Source organism: Mugil cephalus, chromosome 17, assembly GCF_022458985.1.
Source record: "Mugil cephalus isolate CIBA_MC_2020 chromosome 17, CIBA_Mcephalus_1.1, whole genome shotgun sequence".
In the NCBI taxonomy this organism is placed as follows: Eukaryota; Metazoa; Chordata; class Actinopteri; order Mugiliformes; family Mugilidae; genus Mugil; species Mugil cephalus.
The window spans coordinates 9,330,910-9,358,880 of NC_061786.1; the positions used below are offsets into that span (position 1 = coordinate 9,330,910).

The 27,971-nt window shown below is 44.0% G+C and overlaps 1 protein-coding gene across 11 annotated transcripts in view; it reads left to right on the forward strand.

The window, feature by feature from the left end:
• LOC125023535 (ryanodine receptor 3-like) overlaps positions 1-27,971 on the forward strand; it is a 100,215-nt gene that overhangs the window by 51,997 nt on the left and 20,247 nt on the right. For 10 of the 11 annotated variants that reach the window (XM_047610856.1, XM_047610862.1, XM_047610859.1 and 7 more), the window contains 35 exons: positions 18-183; positions 1,618-1,704; positions 2,481-2,707; positions 4,591-5,395; positions 5,791-5,991; positions 7,818-7,920; positions 8,372-8,503; positions 13,263-13,536; positions 13,686-13,800; positions 14,805-14,937; positions 15,602-15,705; positions 15,797-15,932; positions 16,138-16,324; positions 16,439-16,547; positions 16,631-16,751; positions 17,242-17,411; positions 18,131-18,351; positions 18,547-18,637; positions 19,368-19,508; positions 20,055-20,218; positions 20,363-20,441; positions 20,953-21,042; positions 21,156-21,302; positions 22,734-22,796; positions 22,944-23,019; positions 23,330-23,453; positions 23,575-23,690; positions 23,781-23,848; positions 23,940-24,061; positions 24,211-24,260; positions 25,231-25,291; positions 26,131-26,369; positions 27,175-27,256; positions 27,345-27,475; positions 27,598-27,921. In XM_047610856.1, the coding sequence (XP_047466812.1) occupies positions 18-183; positions 1,618-1,704; positions 2,481-2,707; positions 4,591-5,395; positions 5,791-5,991; positions 7,818-7,920; positions 8,372-8,503; positions 13,263-13,536; positions 13,686-13,800; positions 14,805-14,937; positions 15,602-15,705; positions 15,797-15,932; positions 16,138-16,324; positions 16,439-16,547; positions 16,631-16,751; positions 17,242-17,411; positions 18,131-18,351; positions 18,547-18,637; positions 19,368-19,508; positions 20,055-20,218; positions 20,363-20,441; positions 20,953-21,042; positions 21,156-21,302; positions 22,734-22,796; positions 22,944-23,019; positions 23,330-23,453; positions 23,575-23,690; positions 23,781-23,848; positions 23,940-24,061; positions 24,211-24,260; positions 25,231-25,291; positions 26,131-26,369; positions 27,175-27,256; positions 27,345-27,475; positions 27,598-27,921 (5,459 nt within the window). The remainder of the gene's footprint in view (positions 1-17; positions 184-1,617; positions 1,705-2,480; positions 2,708-4,590; positions 5,396-5,790; positions 5,992-7,817; positions 7,921-8,371; positions 8,504-13,262; positions 13,537-13,685; positions 13,801-14,804; positions 14,938-15,601; positions 15,706-15,796; positions 15,933-16,137; positions 16,325-16,438; positions 16,548-16,630; positions 16,752-17,241; positions 17,412-18,130; positions 18,352-18,546; positions 18,638-19,367; positions 19,509-20,054; positions 20,219-20,362; positions 20,442-20,952; positions 21,043-21,155; positions 21,303-22,733; positions 22,797-22,943; positions 23,020-23,329; positions 23,454-23,574; positions 23,691-23,780; positions 23,849-23,939; positions 24,062-24,210; positions 24,261-25,230; positions 25,292-26,130; positions 26,370-27,174; positions 27,257-27,344; positions 27,476-27,597; positions 27,922-27,971) is intronic. The other variant, XM_047610858.1, reaches the window with a different exon arrangement.

Consider the following 27,971-nt stretch of genomic DNA (forward strand, 5'->3'; position numbering starts at 1 on the left):
TGTGTCTGCTTCCAAAGTGTGAGGAGGAGCAACTGCTACATGGTCTGGGGTGGTGATGTGACCAGCGCTGCCCACACCTCCAGTCGCACCAATGTGGACCTTGAGATTGGCTGCCTTATAGACCTGGCCACCGGCCTGGTGACATTCACTGTCAATGGCAAGGAGATATCAACGTCCTACCAGGTGCTCAATACTTACACTGTACACACAAATAGCTAATCAGCCAATCACATGGCTGTTAATGCAAGTCAATGCACTCAGGCATGTAGAGGTGATCAAGACAACTTGCTGAAGTTCAAACTGAGCATCAGAGTGGGGAAAAGGGGGGATTTAAGTGACTTTGAACGTGGTATGATTGTTGGTGCCAGACTGCAAAAACCATACCAGCCTGGTTTTCTCGTGACTCAGCTTTGAATTTAAACCATAAATCTCGGCAAGTCTCCACGTTTTGTCGCTGACGTTTGTTGTGCGACTCTGGGCTGGTCTTTTTCAGAAACTGCTGATCTACTGGGATTTTCACGCACAACCATCTCTAGGGTTTACAGAGAATGGTCCGAAAAAGAGAAAATATCCAGTGAGCAGCAGTTGTGTGGACAAAAATGTCTTGTTGATGTGAGAGGTCAGAGGAGAATGGGCAGACTGGTTGGAGATGATGATGGGCTACAGCAGCAGAAGATCATACCAGCCACTCCTGTCAGCTAAGAACAGGAAACTGAGACTACAGTTCACACAGGCTCACCAAAATTGGACAATAGAAGATTTGAAAAAAGTTGCCTGGTCTGATGAGTCTTGATTTCAGCTGCGACATTCAGATGGCAGGATGGCAAATAACATGAAAGCATGGATCCATCAGGGCCTTGCCAGTTCAGGCTGATGGTGGTGGCGTGATGGTGCGGGGGATATTTTCTTGGCACACTTTGGGCTCCTTAGTACAAACCGAGCATGGTTGAAATGCCACAGCCTACCTGAGTATTGTTGTTGACCATGTCCATCCTTTAATGACCACAGTGTACCCATCTTCTGATGGCTACTTCCAGCAGGATAATGCACCACAAAGCTCATATCATCTCAAACTGGTTTCTGGAACATGACAATGAGTTCACTGTACTCCAATGACCTCCACAGTTTGGGATCTAGTGAATTTGCAGGCCAGGTCAACACCTTGTGCTGTCACCCATCAGCAGTTTAGTAACTTGTCTAATTTGTCTAATTTCACACCTTTGCATATTTTCTTAACAGCGCAGTGACGTCTGTATTGGTGACTTTTGGACTTAAGAATTTGCTTGCTCAGATCTACTTTGAGAACCAAATCTTTCGAAGGGTATAATCTTCTTATGTTCTCCCTCACGGAAATTCTGTGAGGCTTCATCCGGCGCTGACTCATCCCGCCAGCCGACACTCTCGAATGATCACGCATACCCTCACACTCACGCGCACGCACGCACACACACACACACACGGACAAACACGTGCGCACGCTAAGTACATAGTGGAGTTTTTGTGATGCACCATTAAGCAGCTTTCCTCAAGTCATGCTCTCTTGCTCCTCTTCAAGCTTTTGATGTGCATTTCCCATTTGGAGCTTTTAATAACTTTCTGCTCTTTTCTCTCGTGCAGGTGGAACCAAACACCAAGCTCTTCCCTGCTGTGTTTGTGCGACCAACCAGCCCTAACCTCTTCCAGTTTGAACTGGCTAAAATAAAGGTATATCTCTGTGACTTAGAGATAACGAAGGAAGGAAATGCCGTAACTGAATTCTACTACTATGAATGATATTTATCAACTGAAATAAGGTTGATTCGATATTACAACTTAACATGAATTACATAAAGGCTAAATAAAGCGATTGCTTTTAATATTTGTGCCCATATCTACTCCATATTTTCCGTTACAGGTTTTAGCAACACCTTGTTTTGCCGCTACCATGATTCTGTCCCTCTGGTCTGTTGGGCATTTTTCATTTGATCAGGCTATTATTCCAATTCTTAGCTGACTACTCGTGCACATGTAAATGCAGCAAATTTGCTCAGAGATACAACCTCCGCACACGAGGAAGCACAGCTGCAGCATGTACCCTCCAGCTGGGTATCTGAGCCTGATATTTTATCACGCTTATTTCTCCAGCAAAGATGCCAGGGTCTTCACTAACAAGACATACTTGAGTTATTTGTTCCAAAGAGAAAGGAAAAAAAGGATGAATCTGCAAGAAACATGGCACTGACACAAAAAAAAAAAACACGTGACACATTCACAAACTGATTGTCGCTGTCATCTCCGGGGAAATTACCACATCATTTTCTTTGTGTAGTTCACACTGAGTCTTTTTTATAGCGAAAAAAAAAAGAAAATGTGGAGAAAATAAAAAGGTAAGAGTGGTTCATTTTCCACTCTTATAAGAGCTTGTTTGGTGCACAAAAAAAGAAAAGAAATAATGTTTTTTAAATCTCCTGAATCTCTCCTCGTCCCTTTGTCCTCTCCAGAATGCCATGCCGCTGTCATCAGCCATCTTCAAGAGTGAACACAAGAACCCGGTGCCCCAGTGTCCACCCCGGCTAGATGTCCAGACCATTAATGCGGTGCTGTGGAGCCGCATGCCCAACACCTTCCTCAAGGTTGAGACAGCCAGAGTGAATGAGAGGCACGGCTGGGTGGTTCAGTGTGTGGAGCCTCTGCAGATGCTGGCTGTACACATACCTGAGGAGAACAGGTACGATCCACGGCTTACTGTTAACAAAACTGGATCCAATTCATGTGTTTAATTGATTTTAAAGGGCACTAATTCAAATCTTAGAATTCGGTCTGTACAGGAAGTAGAAACGTGATCAAACCATAGCTTTTTTTTTATTATTTGAATTTAACCCAAAATATTTTTTTTTCACTTTGATCAGAGCCAGGCTAACCGTCTAGTCATTATGTCTATTATTTATGCTTAGTTAAGTAAATTATCTGCTTGCTGAAGCTTTAGTTTCAGCTAACAGACAAGAGAGTGGTGTCATTTTTATGATTTAACTGTTGATAATTAGGAGACTCCTTGAAATATCAGCAGACACTGAACTAAATTAATTAGTTGGTTAGTTGATCCATGGGAAACATTGACGCTGGGTCAGCTATTATCTCAGCTCTCAAAAAGAAGACTTGCAGATTTCTTGGATTTTCTATCATTGTGAATTAAAAACTAATTGAGGTTTTGTACTGCTGGGCAGTCAAAACAACATTGTTATCCCCTTGGACAGAGGAAAATTATCATGGTTGTTTTTAAGACAGGCATGAGGGGGATTTGGGGCTGAAAACTCTTGCAGTGTCAAAACGTTACCAGGGGCTCTAACCAGGCACATCTAATTATAATGAAGAAACCGGAGTGAATGTAATGCAAAATCATGCACAGCGGTAAAAGAAGCCCCTTCATGGCCTACGTCATTGTGACGTCACAATGTTAGCTGGAGGCAAAACAGAGAGAAGCTTGAGGCTAACACTGTCACTTTCAACCATGTAAATGAGTCTTACTGTATTTTTGACTGCTAAAACTGAAAAATCTAAAAGACTAAGTTGAAGTTTTTTCACATATTATATGCCAGTTGCAGACAACTTTGGTTTTGCTTTGGCGATTAAAAGAAACAATTGGAGTGAGACAATCAACAACGTGCACACTTTTTATCAGGTCAGATTAATGTGTAATGCATCATCAGTTTCAGCCTGGATAACATTATGGGTTAGCTGAAACTGAAATTACGTTAATGCTTACTTATAGGATTCTAGTTACATGTGAATGCTAATGATAACCGCTAGGTAACAGGGGTGTCCAAGCAGAAGTTGCATGTGCTACGTTACCCTCCGCAGTGGTTCCACTTACTTCCTGTAATACGTTTGTTGAAGAGGCTTCACTTAATAAAGACATACCAGACTTTGTCCCCTCTGTGTCCTCCTTTGGTCAAATTGTCCATCCAGTGAGTGAGAGTGTAGGGGTAGGTGAATATAGTCCCATCGGTCAGAGTCAACTTTTAAGAATAACACTCACAGTCTCGGAGAGTGAGTGTATTAGTATGTTCTCTGAAATATGTGTTTTCCTCGTCCATTTATGGCAAAACAGTCCATCGAAATATGCAAACCGCCTATAGTGCAATAGTGTTTGTGATGTGTTGCATCTAGTTAAGCCCCGCCCCTCCAAAAATGTCACATTGTTTACAAATCGTGAAGGGGTCTTTTCCATGCAAAATACCAGTATAGTAATTTAAAAATCAGTGTAATCAGTATAAAAGCAGCATGTTGCTGGTTTTGCTGCTGGGCTGGAGATAGTTTTGAACTATTTTATACAGTTTTTCAATATTTATAGGAAGGAGAGATGAATCTGAGGAGGATTGACATGAATAATGATAGAAACAGACATAGAAATAACAAAACACAATTAATGTTTTATTCTGTAATCTGTTTACATACAGCGATCAGTCACAACACTGAAGCCACTGACAGGACCCGTAAATAACATTGACCATCTTGTGGCAATACAGTGTACTGCTGGGAAAACTTTGGACCTCGAATTCACCTCAATCGTCTGGTCTCTACACTGACTAAAACTTGCCATGTGTTTTGCAGGTGTGTTGACATCATGGAGCTGTCAGAGCAGGAGGACATGAGGATGTTCCACTACCACACCCTGAAGCTCTATTGTGCCCTCTGCGCTCTCGGAAACACCCGTGTGGCCCACGCCCTCTGCAGCCACTTGGACCAGTCCCAGCTCTTGTACACCATCGACAACCAGTACCTGTCCGGCATGTTGCGCGAGGGCTTCTACAACGTCCTGATCAGCATCCACCTGGAGACGGCCAAGGAGGCGCGGCTCATGATGAAGGACGAGTTCATCATCCCGGTCACAGCCGAGACGCGCTCTATCCGTCTCTTTTCGGACGCTTCTAAAAGGCACCTCCCGCCAGGCGTGGGCCTCAGCACCTCCCTAAAGCCACGCCTCAACTTTGCTCCGCCCTGTTTCATCAACACCAAACGAGAGCATCTGTACAGTCCCCAGATCCCTCTGGATTCACTGAAGGAGAAAGCAATTTTAATGTTGACAGAGGCCGTTCAAGGTGGTGGGCACCACATTCGAGATCCTGTGGGAGGCGGTGTGGAGTACCAGTTTGTGCCAATTTTGAAACTCATTAGCACCTTGCTGACCATGGGTGTTTTAGTTAGTGAGGACGTCCATAAGATTTTACTGCTCATTGATCCGAATGTGTTCAGAGAGACTCAAGAGCAGGGGACCACTGGGACATTGGACAAGGAGGGACTAACAGGGACGGAGGACAAGGCCGTGGAAGCCGGAGAAGAGGAGGCAGCCAAGGAGGCTAAACAACCAATCAAGGGACTCCTGGAGAAGAGGCTGCCAGAGCCTGTCAAGCGACAGGTAATGATGAAAACACACAGCGGATTTACCATCTTAGCATTAAACATTAATGTAAAACACAGAAGATAAATCAGCTAAATATGTAAAATCAATGAGGTCTTCATCTACAAACCAATTCACTGCTAAAGACTAGCAGCTGAGCTCTCAATCACATGCTCCATAACTGTTACGCCGTAATAGGCCCATTCGGAGATCAGTCAAACATGAAATGGCTCTGTCTAGGATTGAACAAATGATCTCTTGGGTAAAAAATGTCTCAATGTCTTAATAAGCGAAGCCATAAGGTGTTTGCATGTTTTTCCCGCTCGCGACAGCTGCGTCGACGCACGCGGCAGTGACGCAACAGGGCCCGTGTTTGTGCAAATGTTTCTCTCCTCCCCTCGTCTGCCCTCCAGATGTGTGAGCTGCTTCACTATTTCTGTGACTGCGAGCTGAAGCACCGCATCGAGGCCATCGTGTCCTTCTCGGACAGCTTCGTCTCCAAGCTCCAGTACAACCAGAAGTTCCGCTACAACGAGCTGATGCTGGCCCTCAACATGTCTGCTGCAGTGACGGCGAAGAAGACCAAAGAGTTCAGATCACCTCCACAAGAACAGGTGTTTATTTTTATGCTGGGCATTTGTATGGTTACAATATACCATATTTCATTGTAATATGTGTTGTACACATATACATGGAGGTGCAATGGGGACATGAAGGGGAAAAAAGACCTTTTTTTAAGTTTTTCATAAAAAAATGACTTGGTCAATTTATTTCTGCAGCTGGCTACTAATAAATTCAGTCTGCCTGCTTAGGGTGTGCTTAATGACGAGTGTAACTTTGAAGTATTACTTTCTAATGTCTCTCACGTATGCAAAAACCATGCCTAATGCCAAGAACTGATTTAAACCCGTAAAGCCCTATTGGCTACTCTTTTTTTAAATCTGCAAGTGAAAAACACGTCCTGGAATTCAGTCAGTAACAGCTGCAACTCTGGAAAGGTCAAACCAAACAACCTTTGGCTCCACGGAGCTTCTGAAAGAATTTAGATAGATCATTTTCTGCACCAAATTTAAGCAAACTTGTCCCGACCCCAAAACAAATTGTGCATTTATTATTGATTGATTGCTTGGATTGGCTCAGGGTGGCTAAATGGGACAGTCCGTGTCAATGATAAGAGCATGATTTGTCCCTCCCTGGCAGCTGCACTACACCTAATTGGGAATACAGAAAATAAAACATAAAGAAATATGATTTGTGTGGGTGTGCATGGCCATCCATTTTAATGGGATATCCCTTTTGGCTATCTGTAAATCTGCACAGAAAGAAGAAACATTTTCTTTTCATTAATATTTTCATCCATATTATTTTACCCAATATTCATGTTACACACAGTGTGAAAATACTATGATGGGATGCTGTTATTCAGCTTATTACAGCAGGTACGACTTCAATACTGCTACTAGATTCTAGAGCATAGGTCGTCAACAGGGGGTCTGTGACCCCCAGGGGGCCTGTGGAGGCAAAATCTTTGGTTGATTAGACCAAAGATATTATTTTTTTTAAAATTTCCCCCCACAAATTTTCTTTAAATACACATTAACGTGACTCTAACATATTTTAGTAAGGGTATTAGGGATAGCTTAATATTGAATGCAAATGATAATGATAATGTATATTATAAACAGAACTAGGCTGAGTTTAATATAGAACACATATAGTAGGTAGGGGGTCCCTACTTATTCTTCACTTTCAGGTCCTTGGCCTGAAAAACTTCTCCTGCACTAGAGGGTATGTCACACCTCTTTTCATCCATGTTGCCAAAGGAAAGCTGCAGCCTTCTTGCTTCAACTGACGCATATAACTTGATAACAGACATATGTATTCGTCCACAAACATTGACAATTTCCTTCCAGGCTTTTAGATTCCATTTTGTTTTGTTTTTTTGTGACATTTTGCTTTCATGGCCCAGAGAGCCGCTGAGCCACTCCGGAAAGCTCTCCTTTTTATGTGTCTGAGAGAGAGTGTGTGTGTGTGTGTTGAACAAAGCTTCCAGGCAAAATTCCTCCCTCTTGGTCTGTGATGTCGTCGCTCCACAGAGAGGTCACACTCGGCAGCTCAAGCAGACACGCGCGCGCGCACACGCGTGCGCACACATGCAGCGGATCCCTTTGAGGTCACAGCTGGAGACGGAGTTCAGCTCTTCACAGCTTCTTTAATGACTTGTCACTGTGTCCTTCGGTCTGTGAGTGCAGAGGGAGAACTAGCCATTTAGGCTGTTATTTCTCTCTCTATCTGAATCCTACAAAGGGATTACATCATGTTCATATTGCTTTTGGAACCAAAGGAGGGAAGTCAGCAGTCAAATTTAATCAAAGAAAATGGGCGGTTTATGGTTTTCACTTAATAGACGTGTCTGATTTGACATTTTTCCGTGTTTCAGATCAACATGCTCCTGACCTTCAGTATGGGCGAGGACTGTCCGTGTCCTACAGACATCCAGGAGGAACTCTATGATTTCCACAACCAGCTGCAGCTCCACTGCGGTGAGATGCAGCCATTACTGCCGTTACAAAACACGCGTTGTTGTGTATTTTTTTGGCAACTGATATATAACTGATATAACTGACATCTTCCAGAGGCAACATGAATGACAGGCGCAGAAAACATTCAGTGATATCTCCTGCTATTTTGTGTTAGCAGAACGTCTGCTTTTTCCTTCTCTGCGTCTGTCTCTGTCTCTCAGTGGTGGATTCAGAGTTCAGTTCTGGCTGTACGGGTGCTCTGACATCTCTGTGTTTTTGATTAATAATTGAATTGCCCAACCCACCGTGGAACCACTGATCTAATGGGAGCCGAAGCCGTGCCGCAGAGCACCAGCCGGCCACGCTCCACACGGAGAACAATAAAATATCATTTTTGCGTCGCACACATGAGAGGCGTCGCGCATGAAGCAGCCTGTGGACACAGTGTGTTTTGTCTGTTTGTGCTGTGCAGGAATCCCTATGGAGGAGGACGAAGACGAGCAAAGTACCAGTATTAAAGGTCGCCTCCTGATGCTGGTGAACAAGATCAAAGGCCAGTCTCACAAAGCAGAAGAGCCCACGGAGAAAGAGCAAGCCGCACCATGTGAGGAAGCCACTGCTTTTTTATTTTATTTCATTTTATTTTTGCACTACTGATACTGTATCAAAAAAAAAAACTGGTGATGCAGAATAAAAACTGAGCTAGTTTTCTAGTCGGAAAGCATTAAACCAATTAGGGCACTGTAACCATAGCAACATAAAGAAACACTAACATGCTGAAAACCTTTAGAGATGACACATTTTCTAGTTTTCACCTCACATGTTTGGTTCGCTACTGGCTTTCCCTTTGAAAGCCCGAGTGCTGAACTCACATGTTGTCCGCCACACTCTGCTCGCGCATGCACTTGTTCACCTCTTTTTGTACGAGCTCTCCGTCTCTGTTCCTGGCTCGGAGTGGGAAATTAACAGGAGGCGCTGCTGTATTGCAGCTCCAGCACCCTCAGCCTTGCCTCTATTTGTCTGCCGGTGTCATGTGGACTGAGTCACCGGGTAGCAGTCATTTCCATTTCAATTTCTTTTCAATTTCATTATGGTAATACGGAGCCTGGTGGATGAGAGCCTCCGGAGTGAAGAGCATCCTCTGTCAGCCGCTCCACGGAGACGAGAGAGCGAGTGGGAAAAAAAAAAGAAACATTTGTGATAAAACCGAATCGTTCACCTGATTAAACCCGTAGACACGCACATGCTCGCACGGGAGAAACTGCACAGGGGTGAGCGCGCGCACACGCTAACAAAAACCATTTCAATCACAGTTCTCAATCATTGAGCTACCACAACGGTATAAATGCAGTTCAGTTCTATCTAATTTTCTGTCTCGAGTACCGCTGCAGTTATGGGACCACCAATCAAGTGACTGATTGCAAATTATTACTTATTTGGTGAAAAATACCAGCTACCTTGTCTTGTTGGCCTTCAAGTGTGAAAGCAAGTGTGTTGTTAGAAGTGCTGCTCACAGTTTTTGAACTTATTTATTGGCATATGTCGTCATTCATGCCTGCACTTCTTGTCTTATATACAACCGTCCCTAATGATCTTGCTCTGGCAGAAAAACACGACACATGTATCTGTCTAGATAGAGACTCTCCGATGTGAAATACTGCTTTTTATTACTCCCAAGGACCATTCTGAGGACCTGTTGGAAGTATTGCCAGAAGAAGTGGCCAAATTGCACTCGGGTAAATTTGGACTGAAATGTGTGGCGCTGTCAGCAGACGCTGAAAGGCAATCTCTCCACAGGGATTTGGTGCGACCCTGACAGGCCAGCGTATGAGGCCGGCGCACGGAGCAAGGAGAGAGGCAGGGTGAAAATAAAGGAGTCTGTATCTTTCTCCTCACACCCCACGCGCTAATGCTTCGGGTCACGCTGGGGGGTGGTCTCTTTCAGGGCTGATGGATGAGAAGGCTAGTTTTCAGTGGCAGCCACAGCTCAGGAGCATCACGTCTGTTGCTGTGAACGGCTGAGGGTCTCTGTGTGCGTGCTCAGCATTGTAGCATGTACACAGCGGCCATGACGTGCAGATTCTTAGCAGGCGTTTGCCGTCTTAAGCGTGCTAACATGCTCGCTTATGCTAATTAGCGCTGCATGCAAAGTATTATGGAAATCAGGATTGCACTAAAACGTTTCTCAGACCAAGGGCCGAGGAGTGATCCATCTCGACCTCAGTAGTTGGCTAATGGGACCGAGCTGCACTGTTAACTGTTAGCTTTTCTTCTGCTAATGTTGCAGCATGCGTCTGGGATTTCAACTGGACACTGAGTAGGCTCTTGGCCAATTGCGGGGAATCTGACAGAGTCAGTGTGTAATATGCGGCCTCGTGATTGGCTCAGCAGCGATAGGGGCTGTGTATGGAACATTTATCCCTTTCCCAAAGTATGTTGGATTCATGTTAATGTGTATTTAAAGACGTTTAAAATTGCATTGCAAATTGCAAAATGCATTAAAAAAGTCTAATCAACCAAAGATTTTGTGACACCGCAATCCCCCCACTCGGAGGGGACCCCCTGTTGAATACCTAAGATTTAAAGTAACCCGTGGAATTTTGGGGCCACGGGTGGTACTATGGAGTATTCATCTCATCTCATCTTTTGTACCGCTTAGTCCTTCACTAGGGTCGCGGGGGTTGCTGGAGCCTATACCAGCTGGCATCTAGTATTGTTTTTTTTTAACAAATGAGACATACACAAGGATTCGATTCACATTCTGCCATCAGCCCACTGAACATTAGAGGCCTGATGGACGTGCAGATCATGTCTACATTGTGTCCGACGTGTAGATGCCCTGAACTGCATATCGACATCTAAATGGGGTCTAACCCCATTTAGATGTCGATATGCAGTTCAAAATTTGAACGTCAGACTAGGTAACTTATTTGGAGGTCACATAGATGTCTAAGACAGGTGCAGGATTTTCTTTTTTTAATCAAAATTGTTGATACCAACATGAATAATTATGACTATAAATTATTTGAGATTAAACACCATTTAATTATTTATTTATTAAGTACATGTTATGACACTGCAGTGTTCTTATGGTCAGTTGTGGGCCTCAAGAGTTTGGGGAGAAAAACTGAACCTCAGAATAAGCTGTGATCATTGCGGTATTACAGCACTTAAATGGGAGGAGAAAAGAGCTGACCTCAGAGGTAAATCCTGTGTGTAGACTAATTAAACGTTCATCCTTGAGGACCCCTAAATATCTGTACCCAATTTCATGACAGTCTGCCCAATGTTTATTGAGGTAGTTCAGTGTGGGTATATGACTTTTTATTGGTATTAAAAAAAAAAAAAGTTTAAAAAATGGGGGGATGCGGAGGCAGTAGGATGATGAGTGAAGAACAAATCTAATAAATTCTGCGCTGTGACTCCAGCTATAACTTCTCTTCCTACTAGAGACCCCGAAGACACAGACGGCGCCGTTGCCTCGGCCATTATTTCATAAGAATGAAGTAAGAGGAGCGCAGAAGTCGTTTTCCCGCTCTGATGAATGGTTTATCCAGCAGACGCATTTAATGCTCAGACATGACGACTTGCCTCAAGAAATGTTTTCGTGTGCGCGTGTGCGAACTCTTACACCATAAGTGATGCTGGCTCCCGTTAGTGTAACTCTAGACCGGCCAGGATGTTTATTTTTTTTTTAATTTATTTATTTAGGTGTAGTGAGGGGAAAGTGCTCGAAGGGTGTATTCTGCAGCGAAACAGATGGATATTGAACGAGTGAGCGTGTTTGATGGTGTGACAGAGGGAGAGTCAGGTGTTGTGAGGCGTGTTAGCTCAGAGGAAGAAATGTCACTTCTTATTTCGCAACGAGCCGGTTCACCTGCCCTTCCACGGACAGCTGCGCACCGCACCTCTGGGCATCGGGATCTGTTACCGCCGACAACCTGCCGACTCCTCCAGCCGTCACGGCGGAATACGGAAACACGGCCTCGCACCGATTGACAGCCTTGTGTCGAACTGTCTTTGGAAAACCAACAGATCCAATCAACCAAACAAACGCAAGGGCCTTAAAAAAGCAATTGCCTAATTGCAATACTTTTAAGAAATCAATTGGTTGTAAAGGACTCCCATCTTTTATGGTTTGGATTTGTTTAATTGATGCCTCTCTCCTTTGTGCATTCGTACACCAGGAGCCAACATACACCCTCACCCACGCACCATATTGATCCACTTTTAATGAAGCCTTAAGGGTAACCAACATACGAGCTGTCCAAGCAAACGTCTCCAATAATATCTTATCCTGGTCGCTTCCTTATACTTTACGAAACAAGGCGTCGTTTCTGCCCCGCTACAAATGCGTCTTTTGGTGAACACGCTTGCGAGTCACGTTGTCTTTTGCGTGGAACGGAATATTTTTTGAAAGGCACACCTGATTACCTCTGCTTCAGAAGCGGTGTCCCGTAGAGGCGCCCGAACGCACACACATGCAGCCGAATGAACCCAAGTGAAAGACTTTCAAGCAGCTGTCTGTCTGTCTGTTTTTTGTTGTTTTGTGTACAAGGTCTTATTTGCATCACTGAGCCGGCTCGCTCTTTTCCTTCGTTCGCTTCTTTTATATAATACCCAAGCATTAGCTGTGCAAAAAAGGGAGCACCCAGTCAAGTGGGGACCCTTCTAGCCTAATGGAGCTTTGTGTTGGGATTTGTGTGTGTGTGTGCGCTCAAAGATAAAGTCCGAGTGTGAGCTTGGTTAATGAAAGCAAGGTTCCAGTATATTTTTCTGCATGCAGTGATTTCCAGTATGTATTAGAGTACAATACAGTGAGCACATTAGCAGGCCTCTGCTTTTTGAAAGGCTTACTGTTTATTACGAATTAATCCCCAATGCTTTCAATCAGTTTTCCTTTTAAAAATGAATAATTCTGTTACCACACAGCTAAAGTTATAATTTGTACTTTTGAGGAAACACTATTGTGTAGGAGGCTGCATAAGATAATATAACCTACAGCAGGCAACATTAAAGCCGCATTACTCAATATTTCCTTGTTAAAATATGAAAATTTAAATGATTGTTTGTTATATGATGATGAATCCACAGAGAATTGTGATCCCTTTTTAGCCTCTCTACAACTACTGCTGTTTTAATCATATTAAACAAAGGCATCTCTGTTCACCGACACTTTAAGAATACAGTCACAGATGAAATGTACATACAAGTATTAATGTTCAGGCATTCACTGCTATTGCTCATCCACTGTTATTTCACTTTTTAATGGCATGTGTTCAAAGTTGTATGAACACATTATGTCAAGTTTAACTTTTGATCCGTTAAATAAGAGGAAATTCAGTCGTCATCTTTCTTTCCAGCCAATCTGAAAGAGCTCATCTCTCAGACCATGGTCAGCTGGGCCCAGGAGTGTCACATCCAGGACCCGCAGCTCGTTCGCAAGATGTTCAGCCTACTGAGGAGACAGTATGACAGCATCGGGGAGCTGCTCCGGGCCATGAGGAAGACGTACACCATCAGCGCTGTCTCGGTCCAGGACACCATCAACCTCCTGGCCTCCCTCGGTCAGATCAGATCTCTGCTGTCCGTTCGTATGGGGAAGGAGGAAGAGAAGCTGATGATTGATGGGCTGGGGTAGGTTGCTAGATTTGCAGCCTGTGATTCTCCACAATCTTCCTTTGAGATCAGAAGATACATAGGCTCTGGAAGTCTGAACCTGTGTATGTGTTGTCTTAGTTTTGTGCTTTTCTAAGGATCTCACATTCATTTTTTTTTCTCTTCAGTGACATCATGAACAACAAGGTTTTCTACCAGCACCCGAACCTAATGAGAATACTGGGCATGCATGAGACCGTCATGGAAGTCATGGTCAATGTGCTCGGAGGAGACAAGTCCCAGGTTTATTGACTTCCTCCTCAGTTTTCATCTCCTCTTCTTCCAGCTCTTAAAGAGGCACTCGCAGAGTTCACAGCACCGCCTCAGTTTACCGTTTTAGCCCAGAACTCTACCGTTTGTGTGTGTAATGTGCTCGCTAGGGGGAGTGAGAATTAATGAAGATGTGGTCCTGACAAAGGCAGAGTCTAGAGGGCAGAAAGGGCCGGATGCGGCTGACTGGCCGACAGAGTATAAAGATGTCAGACCTTTTTACACATTAGTTAGAAGACGTCTGGGTGAGTTTAGAATATCTAGTCTGAACCGCCGGAATAAAACAACAAGCTCTCCAAAACCACTTATTATCAAATTGCTGTTTTCTGAGTATCTAGCATGTAGACATTAAGAGTGTCTATTATACCAGCAAGAACAGGCATAACATTATGACCCCTGACAGGAGAAGGGAATAAGACGGACCTTCTTGTCCGGTGTTACGGCACGGAGCACCCATAATAATGGCACTCCTTGAAGGCAGCAGCCATCCCCAGCAGTGATACAGACCCACACACACAAAAACAGTTTATGAACAGCACAAAAAAAAAATAAATAAATAAATAAACAACAGCACAAGATGTTGACCTGGCCTCCAGATTCACTAGATCCCAAACTGATCAAGTATCTGTGGGATGCAATGAAACACTCCTGATCCACAGAGGCCCCTCCCCTCAGTCCATAGCACTCAAAGTCCCCCACTATCCTGTTGCCAGACACCACAGGACACACTCAGTAGACCTGTCTCCATTCTCTGATGGGTCACAACTGTTTTGGAGGCACAAGAAGGACCAGCACAATAATAGCATGGTGGTCATAATATTATGCCTGATCAGTGTACATTTCAGTCTGTTCATGAAAACACACTATAAGGACAGCAGCTCGAGGAATATTTCAGGACCAGAACGCGGTGTCTACGTTTTTATTAAAATTAAATTAAGATATTTGACCCTACTTAGTTTGCATGTGCCGTCCCACAGGAAATTGCCTTCCCCAAGATGGTGGCCAGCTGCTGTCGCTTCTTGTGCTACTTCTGCCGGATCAGCCGCCAGAACCAGAAAGCCATGTTCGACCACCTCAGCTACCTGCTGGAGAATAGTAGTGTGGGCCTAGGTGGGTACGGGTCTGATTATTATAATCTTATTTCAAGATTAGATGTGTGCTCACCCATAGTTACTGCATTGTTTTACTGACTCAGTCAAAATCTACAAAAGTATAAGCCTAAGGTATCATACATGTAAAACCAGCTCCATAATGTATGAATGGAAACATGAAATACTAAATAGTGACAGAATTCTCCTTAATATGGATGGCCTGTAGTCACCCTTTGGTTTTCAGTGGTCTTAATCTGCATTTTTCAGCTCACACATATTAGCTTCACGCCTTAGAGCACTTAGAGCATGAAACCACACACATCAACTGCTCAGGTGACAGCCAGATATGTGGTGGCATTTACAAAATAAAGTCTAAGAATAAAAAATCAAATGAAAGTGTACAAGCTATAACCATAGTGTCTTTATGAACAGAGCTCGATGAACAGGTTCCCATAAATCCTGTGCAAACTAATATGATGTATCCAATGAAATTTCATAGGAACCCTGACACTATTATAAATCAGGGATTTGCAGCTAGTCACATTTTAAAAGGGGGAAATACCACCCCCTGCTGTATTTCATCATTTTGTTGAAGCGGGCACACTATCACGGGGTAGATGTCTAAAGATATGAAATGCCATAGAAGCAGATATAAGTAGCTCTGTATGTGCTTTGTGTTGCAGCGTCGCCAGCTATGAGGGGCTCCACTCCTTTAGATGTGGCTGCTTCCTCAGTGATGGACAACAACGGCCTGGCTCTGGCACTGGAAGAACCTGATCTGGACAAGGTAGGATGGGCATCTTCATAACTGTTTATTGGGCAGTAAACCTGCATTTGTTCAGGGCTGAATGTGATTTCATTGTTGAATGTCTGTGTAGGTGGTTACTTACCTGGCTGGCTGCGGTCTCCAGAGTTGTCCGATGCTTCTGGCTAAAGGTTATCCAGACATCGGCTGGAACCCCATAGAGGGAGAGCGTTACCTGTCTTTCTTGCGGTTTGCTGTCTTTGTCAACGGTATGAATGCAGATCATTTCTCAATCTCGTCCTACTTATTCTTTTTCCTGTATTTCTATCTAAATACCCTTAGAAAGCTTGGAAAGGTTTGTAAGAACTTCAGTCAGTAGCTTTAGTCAGACAACCTTGAGTGGTGTCTAATAGCAGAATTAGTGGACGTATTGATGTATGAGCTGTTCTTTCTTGCTGCCACTTTTGGTTCCAGGAGAGAGTGTGGAAGAGAACTCCAGCGTTGTCGTCAAACTGCTCATCCGTCGTCCGGAGTGTTTCGGACCTGCCCTGAGGGGAGAGGGTGGGAACGGCCTGCTGGCTGCCATGAAGGAAGCCATTAAGATCTCTGAGACGCCTGCCTTGGACCTGCCGGGCTCCGTCCAGGGATTCAGCTCTGATGTGTAAGCCATGAAAATCAGGCAAATCAATGCTGAGGACTTAGCTGCTTATCCCCGTTGACCTGCGTGTTTGCTCTAATGCCTTTTAAAAGATGTCTTCACGCTTTCCGCCATCAGGTCTGGCGACGGCGATGACGAGGAGGAGGTGGTCCACATGGGCAATGCCATCATGTCATTCTACTCCGCGCTCATTGACCTGTTGGGACGTTGCGCCCCTGAGATGCATGTATGCGAAGGGTGTGATTCATTTATTTTTTTCTTGAAATCTTCTGTTCGTCTCTGTAATGCCTCTGCGTTTCCTCTTTTCAGCTAATCAACAAGGGGAAAGGTGAAGCTCTCCGCATTCGCGCCATCCTGCGATCCCTTGTGCCTACCGAGGACCTTGTGGGAATTATCAGCATACCACTCAAAATACCCATCATCAACAAAGGTAGCTACTAGTCGGGATGCGCGCTCCAGTGACGCGCTTACACCTTCACCGCAGAACACTTGGGAGGTGTCGAGCACACGCGTAGGTCCAGCTGTTACGAAACTCAGCGCATTCGATTCAAAGCGGAAAGTTATTGATTACATTTCACTGCTCATGCCTTTTTAATCAGCGCAACGCTTTACTGCACACTCCCATAACTCCGAGTAAGGCAGCTCATTTCTATAGCGAGCTGTCCTGCTCTATTGATTGATCTGCATAAGCATGGGAAGGCTCGCCCCCTAAATTTGCTGCTGTGAGCACCGTCACATGAGCTTTGTCAGCAGGCCAGAACTGGGGACGTCGAGCCGAGCCTCCAAGACCAGAAAACCGCTGCGTGCTGTCTAATCAAAACACATGACTCTCCTAATCAGAAAAGACTTGCTATTACATACTACAATAATTTTTTCTTCATAGGTTGTGCCTTTAATTTGTATGTCTTGATCTCCTTCAGATGGGTCGGTGACAGAGCCGGACATGTCCGCTACCTTCTGTCCGGACCACAAGGCCCCCATCGTCCTGTTTTTGGACAGGGTGTACGGTATCGAAGACCAAAGCTTCCTGCTTCACCTGCTTGAAGTGGGCTTCCTCCCCGACCTGAGGGCAGCTACAACTCTGGACACGGTATGCAGAACTGCCCCCAACGCGAGAGAGACGTAATGAATAGTCAGCCACTGTACCATGAACTCCATTGAGGAGTTTCTGGATCAATAATATCGGGGAACCTTTTACACTAATGAGGAGCTCCTTATTAAGCCTCGGCCCCAATTTATTTTGATTTGATTAATGTAATTGTTCATTACTCAAATTTATCAACAAAAGGCTTAAAGTAAATGAACGACGCTAGGAGAGAAAAGGTGGCCCGCTCAACTCGGAACTCTCAGATCCGTACAGCGCGGACTTTTAGATTAAATGAATCTATCAGCGCGTAATTTGCTAAAATAAATTGTTCTCAGCAAATGGACTGCACTGAAGTTAGGTACATTTAAGTGCAAACGCGTGGGTTGGAGTTCTGGTGTTTTCCTAGACAGTACAGAAAGCTCTTAGCAACGTGTTGGACGTCTGCGTAGCGTTTGTTTCCCTGGCAGTCCCCGAGGCCGCTGTCTGCTCTGGTCAGTCTAAAAATATCACTGTACCTCCGGCTGTCATGTCTGAGATCAGGCAAACACACAGTCCTGTTTTCGGTGAGAGATGTCCGGGATCGTAGTAGCATCATTTAATACGTTTGCCAAGATTGTCCACTATCAGGCTAGCAACAAAACCACTAGCAACATGTGATTATTTCAGACTTTACCATAAATAACAGTAATCAATATTAGCATGACTGTCTTTTCTGTCTGCAGGAGGGTTTGTGTACCACAGAGACCGCCCTGGCTATGAACCGCTACATCGGCTCAGCCATGCTGCCCCTCCTCACCCGCTGTGCCCCTCTCTTCGCCGGCACGGAGCACTACGCCACCCTCATCGACTCCACCCTTCACACCATCTACCGCCTCTCCAAAGGCCGTTCGCTGACCAAGGCCCAGAGAGACGCCATAGAGGAGTGCTTGCTGTCTGTCTGCAAGTGAGGAGCATACGGGAACAGAGAACGTCAACGGCGTATTTTATCAGCATTCTAGGAAATTTCTGCTATGATTCAGAGCGTGCTTCCCTCAATAATCTTTTAAGACAGTGTGGCAAAATCAGTCAGAGTCTGAGGATGCTTAAAGGCGACCCTAAGCAGCAGCTCTCTTATCTTTTCCCTCGCTCTGTTCTGCAGGCACCTGCGGCCCTCCATGCTGCAGCAGCTCCTGCGCCGCCTCGTCTTTGATGTGCCCTTGCTAACTGATTACTGCAAGATGCCTCTGAGGGTGGGTCACTTTTTTTTTCTCCCCCCACTCTTTTTAAATCCCTTTGTCATCCTTTATCTCGTATTCCCCGCCGCCCTGCCTACACGCCTCAGTTTGGCTATTTCATTATCTGCCGCGTGCTTTCAATTTCATTTTCCTTTCTATATAATCCAGCCCCATTTCTGTCTGTGTGGTCTCGTGGTGGTCACAGTTTACTCCCTCCGTTTATTAGCTTGTCGGCTCGGCGGGGAGCCACCAACAGCTTATTTCCTCCAACTCTTGTGAAGGTGTTCTCTCGTCTTTCTATCTCTCTCGCGCTCTCACACACCCTCGCTCGCGCTCGCAGGTGCACGGTCAAAACGCACCTGTGGTGTAAATTGTCTAGCGTGCAGGAAGTGGGAAGCTGAAGGAGGGAAAACAAGGGGTTGAAGTAGTGGACTGTGTGATTACAGGCTAGTTGGCTCCACTGCTCCACTCCATCTGTTAGACCCCAGGAAATACTGGATCTGTAATAGATTGTGACGAGACTGTGAGTTGGAGGACGCAGTTGTTCCTTACTTACATGTACAGAATTTCATTTGTGCTGAAGAGTGTGGGTGAAGTGATTCCCTGTAACGGTCTGTTTACTACATATGCATGGCGTGGTACGAGTGTATCACAAGTACGACAGACAGTATGTGTCCTATTTGCTCAATCCTGTTTAATTATTTACTGTGTGGCCCGTCCTTTGCTCTTTCTCTGTGACCTCCAGCTGCTAACCAACCACTATGAGCAGAACTGGAAGTACTACTGCCTCCCGTCGGGCTGGGGCAGCTTCGGCACAGCCTCCGAGGATGAACTTCTACTCACCAAGAAGATCTTCTGGGGAGTGTTTGATTCTCTGTCACAGAGGGTGAGGATCCTCTCATTGATTTTATTCTGTTACTAATGCCCACTGCAGCTTCGTGGCGACTTCATTTTCATATCTGTGACAAACAGCTTACAGCTAAGTCTTGATGCCTTTGCTCTTCCAATGCTCTGCAAACAAACGGGCCGATGAAAGCCCCCCAGTCAAATTCGATTAACTCGTATTCGTATATATTCGTATGCATTCAGGGACTCATTGGCACAAATACCTGTTAGCGGTGCAGATGGCCGGACTCAGCACATCTCTCTAAATGCCGACTCATGAAAGGAGGCCGTGCAAAGGGCTGGTCTGAAAACATCAATATCTGGAAAGCCGTCATTGATCCGAAGACTCTAGCGTGCCGGTTGTTCGGCTTTTAGAATAATTCTTCATTAACATCTCTTCCGCTGTCCCCCTGCACTGATTCTCTGGAGTGGCTGTACAGCTTTATTTAGGTTCCTGCTTACATTATAACAAAGTGCACCGTTTGTATTCACTTCAGTTTTACACTTACCTCTTTCTTTTCTTTAACTTGTTTCTCTTGCTGGGCAGAAGTATGACCCAGAGCTTTTCAAGATGGCCATGCCTTGCCTCAGTGCCATAGCTGGAGCCCTGCCACCAGACTACGTGGACGCCTCCATTAACACCACCGTGGAAAAGCCCGTTTCCATAGATGCGCAGGGCAACTTTGACCCCAGACCCATCAATACTGCTAAGTAAGCCCTTCTTCTAAAACCAGACATCAATGAGATGTGATATCAGGCTGACTATTTATATTATATCGGCAATGACCTGTACAGCATGACTGTTAAAATTAATTTGCACGCGCAATGAGATTGATTTTCACACATCTCTTCTAGCATTGCTCTTCCCGAGAAGCTGGAACACTTCGCCAACAAATATGCCGAGCACTCCCATGAGAAATGGTCTGCAGAGAAGGTGAGGCCAGAATGGGTATTAAACGGTGCAGCATTAGAAAGCTCAGAGCGCGTCACCAGCACTGTGAGAGAAGGATGAGACACTAAAAATGTCTCTCCGTGAAGAAATAACAGATAACCACAGCAGTTCAGCCACATAACAGTGAAAAGGATGAATTCAGCTCAATATGTTGATTTTTCTATGTCGCAGCAGTGTTACCCTTTGGCGATGCCTACTTTTTGTGACAACCCAGAGAAGTCGTCTGGGCACGCTGACAATAATGGTGGTATTCTCTGAGTGGAAGGGACCAGCTCTCTCTGTGCCAGCTGCTTAGCTTGCATTGTCGTATCCGTCAGAAAATTTAACAAGAGCTGAGAACAGCAAGAGCAGAATGTACCACAACTCCTTAATGCGTTATGCTTATTTAATCTCTTAGCCAGACTTTGAAATAATAAATCTTGTCTACAGGAGGACTCTGAAGGTAATGAGGAATGCTTTCACCTTTGTACATCCCTCTGTGCTTGTGCCTCAGGTGCTGCTCGGCTGGAAATATGGAGACTGTGTAGATGAGAAGGCGAAGACTCACCCCCAGCTCAGGACTTACAAGGCTCTGACAGAGAAGGTACAGAACGTGCAGTTTGAGACTTGTAAGCAATAGCAACACCGGTGAGACAGTATAAAGATTAAGGCGTCTGGGTTTATTCTTTGTTCTCCATTTCTGCTTTTGTGCTACAGGAGAAGGAGATTTACAGATGGCCAATTAGAGAGTCCCTGAAGAGCATGCTGGCAATGGGCTGGTGCATTGACAGGACCAAGGATGGAGAGAGCATGTCTCAACAGAGGGAGAACGAGAAAATGAGGAAGATATCTCAGACTTCGCAGGTACTGAGCAAAGTCGGATGCTTTCATCTCTAAAAATGCTGAAAATACACACACACAAAAAAAAATCATTAATCATTGACAATGTGTTATGAAAAAGCATCCAGGCTGAGGTGCAGTATGTTGGGAATGAAGTTGTAAAATCTAGTTGAAATAGTTTTTCTCCACCTTAAAGCATAGTGATGAAATCATCATCCAATATGTTCTTGCCTGAAAATCCCTTTTAATCTCTTTTAAGACAACATTTTTATGTCTGTTTTGCAACATTTAGATCAGCATGATGTTTAATGATATTTATACACTCATATGAGCTGATACTGGTGTAGTATGTATGATGACATGAACACTATTAGTTTTATAAATGTTTTTCTCAGGATGGAGCTGTCAGTGTTTGTGTTTAGTTCATGTTGTTGCTGCTTTGATTGACCGAAGCTAGATGTTAATAATGTATGCGATATATTTCATTACTTATTTTGAGTTAATGATTCTGACTGACTATTTCAGCTGTGGATTTCATTTTAGCTTACTTTCTATTTTTTTTCTTTTCTCACGTTTTTTAAAAACATATTTATTAATAATTGTCTCCCTTGTCTATTTACTTTTAGCTAATGTTAACTTTTTCAACTGTTTGCTTTCTTACGTTCTTAACTTTTACTTTTAATGTTCTTAAATTATGTCTTGCCACTTGCTTTTTTTGTTTTGTTTATTCATTTTAAGCTAACAATTCTGTTATTTGTATTGTTATTTTTCCCTACGTCTGCTAGCCAGTGTATTTTTGCGAATCATTTGCATAACTCCTTTGTAGCTGTCTAAACTGTTTGCTTATTTTTTCCATTTTAATTCTTTTGTTATTTTAATAGTTTGAACAATAATGTCTAGCTCAGTGACATAGCATATTTCTTTACTTTACTTACTGACAGTTATTCCAGTTATTATTCCTTATATTTTGCTAGCTACTGTACTGTAGAGTTACTAATTATCTCATGCTTATTATTTAACTGCTCATTTACTTTTAGCTAACATTGACTGTTTCAGTCATTCATTCTTTTACATTTAACTATTTCAACTGTTATTTTTTACTTATGCTGCAAAATGGGTTTACTTCTAGCTAACAAGGATTGATTATCCATTATATTTAACTAATTATTTATAGTAATACATTTCTGTTATTAGTCGAGGTTGCCCATCTTAGTTTTTAGCATGTCATTTTCCTATTTAAAACAGGTCTGCTTGTCATCAGTTGGTGTATACAGTTGTAAACATACTAATCATACTTTTATTTACTGCTAACAAAGCTGGTTTTGTTTCTAATCTCCTCCCACAAAAGACTAAAAGCTTAAGATGCGATAATCCTTTAATAAATCCTATTAAATCAGAGATGATTTTTAGCTAACAGCACACAGTGTCTCACTGTAAATCTGCATCTTTATCCAGGCCAACGGTTTCAGTCCGAGTCCAATTGACACGAGCAACGTGGTCCTGTCCAGAGAATTGCAGGTGAGTTACCTCACATTTGTTTTCATGTATCTACAGCGTAAAAAGTGTGAATACAAGATCAAAAGCGTTACTTCCTGCATGCGAATGAGTAACGTGGGCGGGACGTGTCTCTCGCTGTGTTTGTCTCCTTTTGTCTTTGGTCTAAAGGGGATGGTGGAGGTGGTGGCTGAAAATTACCATAACATCTGGGCCAAGAAGAAAAAGAGTGACCTTGGAAGCAGAGGTGATTTGTTAATGAAGTCAATCAGAAATGCACATTGAACAAAGACACCTGCAAAACAGACATGGAGTGACTGTGAATGTTTGTGTGTGTGTGTGTGTGTGTGTGTGTGTGTGTGTGTGTGCGTGTGGGTGGGTGGACGTGAAGTGCTATTGTGCTCAAATGAGCTTGTGAGCATATGCACGTGTCTGCCTCGCTGGTCTTGACTAAACAGATTCAGCTGAGCGGTGCTATCACTCTGTTTCGCCATCTGCCATCACGCACAAACTTGTTAGAGACCTGTGGCCAGTCACTGCGCTGTTTGTGGTTTCAGGTGGAGGGACGCACCCTCTGTTGGTGCCCTACGACACGCTGACAGCCAAGGAGAAGGCCCGTGACCGAGAGAAAGCTCAGGACCTTTTTCGCTTCCTGCAAATCAATGGCTATAGCATCACAAGGTCAGTACACGGTCTTTCACTGATATCGTGTTAAGCTGTTTTCACCACTTCATACCTGTCTGTAATTTTGGATTGGTCATTTATTAAAAATCAAATTTATTTATAACATTTTCTGCTGCAGAGGTCTGAAAGACTTGGAGCAGGATTCCTCCTCCATGGAGAAAAGGTTTGCCTATAAGTTCCTCAAGAAGCTGCTCAAGTACGTTGATTCAGCACAGGAGTTCATTTCCCACCTAGGTATGATAATATTACATACTGTAGCATCCGACTATGGGAGGCTTGCAACTGTCTTGTCACTCAGTATTAAATCATATATCTTCCATCCAGAGGCCATGTCTGCCAGTGGGAAAACAGACAGGTCACCTCATGAACAAGAAATCAAGTTTTTCGCCAAAGTAAGGAAGTGGTTCAAATACTGTGTCTGACCTTATCAAAGTAAATCCCTCAGAGGTTAGTTGTATTAACCTATTTTGGTCCCTCCTTCAGGTTCTCCTCCCTCTCATCGACCAGTACTTCAAGAACCACTCCCTGTACTTCCTCTCCTCTCCCAACAAGAACCTAAGCAGCAGTGGTTACGCCTCCAACAAGGAGAAGGAAATGGTCACCAGGTACCCATTTGCACAGCATGCACAGCATGACTTCCTCTGCTTGAAGATCTCAAACTCTCATCGTCTCAATTACTAATCACCTCCCCTCAAAGAATTTACTCAGTCTGATTTTCTCGTTTCCTTCCTCTCTCTATTCTTCATGCCTCCAGCCTGTTCTGTAAACTGGCAGCTCTTGTCAGACATAGGATTTCACTCTTTGGTAAGCTGATTACTGCTGAAGGGTCAGGAATGTGGGTGGATGTGCGTGTGTCTGTCTCATATTAAAGACTGCAAATATAAAATACATGTGTCCGTAAAATCTACAGATTCAGATTTCCTATAGGGAAAATGCTTTAAATAGAAATTATTCACTCACTTGCCAAAAATTGAGGAGCAGCTCTATTCAAATGGGGTCGTGTTTTCCACGTTTCCATGTTTGCTGACATTTTCAGAAATGGTGTGTGTGATATATTTTAATTTAGTCATATAGAGTCTGTTTGTATTTTTATCACGTCTGAGGAAAATGTTAACATTTTCAGCGACCTCATGTTTCACGATGTATTTGCATTTTACTACATAAACTCTCCTAGTCATTAGCTTGCTTCGCAGTGCTTTCATGACTTACAGCTGATGTTAATGCTTGAACGTCAACCTTTTACACAAATCCGCAACATGCGAAATACAAACCCACTGCTGTGCTGGCCACTAGTTAGCTTAGCTTGGCATTAAGATTAAAACATTAATTAATACAGCAAGTCCACACATCTTTGCCTAAAATCTTAAAATACCTTTTTAAATATATTTAAAAATCTCAAGTTATTATCAATATTCCCTTTGCAAGAAGGCCTCTAAGTATTTCCTTAAATCATTAAACTATTCTTTTGGACAACGGCAATTAAACCGCCTTTAGTTAAATGATTAAATGATGATATTGAGGCTTTTGTACTTAAATTGTTAGCTTAAACCACTTACTTTCATTGTCGTACCCTCAGCTAGAGTGGATATCCCACATCCAGCCGAGGCGGTGAACTGAATATTGATCCACTGACCTTGTAACGTCTAAATGAACCCATAACTAATTTAATCTCAGCTTTGTTAAAAATTAGGCTCAGCAGGAGCCTTTAAACGTCAATGACGGTGTGTGTGCTCCCATCATCATGAAGGGCCTTTGTGTCTGTGATGTTTCGCAGGGAGCGACTCCACCACCATGGTCAGCTGTCTGCACATCCTGGCACACACTCTGGACACCAGGTGGGTACAAACTTTGGCAGAGCTCAGAAACACGCAAGAAACTTGGCACCTTGGTGATTTTCGTCTCCAGATGCAAAGTAGAAAAATAACAAAAGCCCCTGTCGTGATAATGATTGGGATTAAACATCCATCAGTTCGAAGTCTATATACATTTTTCCGCTAAGAAAGCTTTTGTCATGGAGGTTTTCTCTAATACATAAGACTTAATTCTGCTGTCCTATGGGAAGCACTGACCTTAACAAAGAGCCTCCTCTGGCATTAAAATAAGCAGCATAAATGTCATGCAGCACATGTTGCCCAAGGCTCCCAGTATTCTTTAAAACAACGTACTGCTTGTTAATGCACCTCACTCATACTGAGGCTAAATTAGCAATGTGTTATTGTGTCTCGTTTGTGCTCCAAAGCTACAGCTGTTGCCCACAGACTCTGTCTTTCATTTCTCCTTCCGTCTGGGACCCATCAGGGCTTAACAATGGGTAATTCATTTACCAATGTTAGGAACTGTGAAACGCTGAAAATGGGCAGACTAATCATATTAATGCGCTGTGCTGTTTCAGAGTGTCATACAGGCAAACTCACCTTGGATTTAAATATTCTCCTAATTCATTAAATAAATCTTTCACCTTTCAGAGTGAGCGAGGCAGGTTGACACTCACATCTCATATTTCACGGCTAAAACCTTCACAGATCACAAGAGTGAAGTATTTGCATCTGTAAGCCGGTAAACACGGTTGTCCTTTGCATACCAAGGGGTATCCAGTGGTTTATTATAGCCCTGCCCTTGCATATCTCTGCGTTCGCTTTCAGCCGTTAATCACGCTCTCGTTTCCCTCCAACAGGACGGTGATGAAGTCAGGCTCGGAGATGGTGAGGGTGGGTCTGAGGACGTTCTTTGAGAACGCAGCAGAGGACCTGGAGAAGACCTTCGAGAACCTGAAGCTGGGGAAGTTCACCCACTCCCGCTCGCAGATGAAAGGGGTGTCGCAGAATATCAACTACACCACAGTAGCTCTGCTCCCCATCCTAACCGCTCTGTTTGAGCACATCACTCAGCACCACTTTGGAGTCGACCTGCTGTGTGAGTCCTGACAGCAAAGGAATGATCAAACATGTTGTTTGAGGGCTTGGGAAAAACAGAGTCAAGTGACATTGTTGGTTTTTTGGCAATGCTTTAGAAAACAGTTTACACATTCGTTCAACTTATATACTTATTATTGAGCGACACTTAAACTGAAAAAAGCTTAATTAATTACCATGTTAATAGATTGAGGCCATTTTATAAGTGTTAATTCTTTTAGAGGTAGATTTCACTCACTCTGCCCCACACTGCCTTCTTTTTGGGTGACTGTGGCCTTAGGTGCTTGAACAAAAATTTCAAGAAGTTTGAAGTGTCCTTGGGCAAGACACTGCAACCAAATGTTCCTCCAGATGACATATTGCATATTGGCTGTGCTGCCATTGGTGTGAATGTGAAAGATTATAAAGCACCACTAAGGTAGACATGCACTACCATTTTCCCATTGGTTTTGCATTTAAGAGAGGGTAATGGATACAACAGCGACGGAGCTGTTCAGAGGGGTTAATCGTGTATTCCGCCGGATTTACGAATGTCATGCAATTTGCGACGGTCAATTCTGTAGGGAACATTCTCTGCCTCTAAGAACCCGACCTCATCATGGAGCAAATGGGATTTGCATCATGCACAGCGTAGATTGTGGGGGGAGAAAGAAGCGTGACTCTCCAGCGTCAGTTGTACAAGACCCAGCGACAGATAGCTGAACTAAATCTGTAACTAAATGTGATTATCAGAAGGGATAATATGTGACGCTTCTCCACCGTATTTCAGCTGCTACATCCTGATTTTTGTTCTTTTATCTTCCCAGTGGATGACGTCCAAGTATCCTGCTATCGAATCTTGACCAGCCTCTATGCTCTGGGAACTGGGAAAAACATCTATGTGGAAAGGTATTCAGAGCTTAGAAGTTGTATTGATTGACTAACGCTTCAGTAACGAAACACATTGGCATTTAATAACTTGCTTTGTGTTCCCCAGACAGTTGCCGGCTCTCGGTCAGTGTCTGGCGACTCTGGCCGGAGCAATACCTGTAGCATTCCTGGAGCCGGTGCTCAACCCGTACAACCCCTGCTCCGTCTTTAATACCAAGAGTGCCAGAGAACGAGCCGGTGAGTTACACGCAATTAGTTCATAATAAAAGCGTTCATTAAATCAACCAGCCATGTCCACGGACGAGGCGTGTCTGTTCTTAAACGATCCAAATATGTCTCTGTAAAAATTGGTGTTTCAGTCCTGGGAACACCAGACTCAGTGGAGGAGATGTGTCCTGGGATGCCGCGGCTCGATGGCCTCATGAAGGACATCAACGACATGGCTGAGTCTGGAGCGCGCTACACGGAGATGCCCCACGTGATCGAGGTGGTGCTGCCCATGCTCTGCAACTACCTGTCGTACTGGTGGGAGAAGGGCCCGGAAAACCAGTCGGCCAGCGGGATAAGCGTCTGCTGCACCACCGTCACCTCCGAGCACCTCAGCATCATCCTCGGCAACATCCTCAAGATCCTCAACAACAACCTGGGCATCGACGAGGCCTCCTGGATGAAGAGAATTGCAGGTGGGTAGCGGCCACTATTGCAGCTCAATCCATATCTCAAGCTGGGCCAC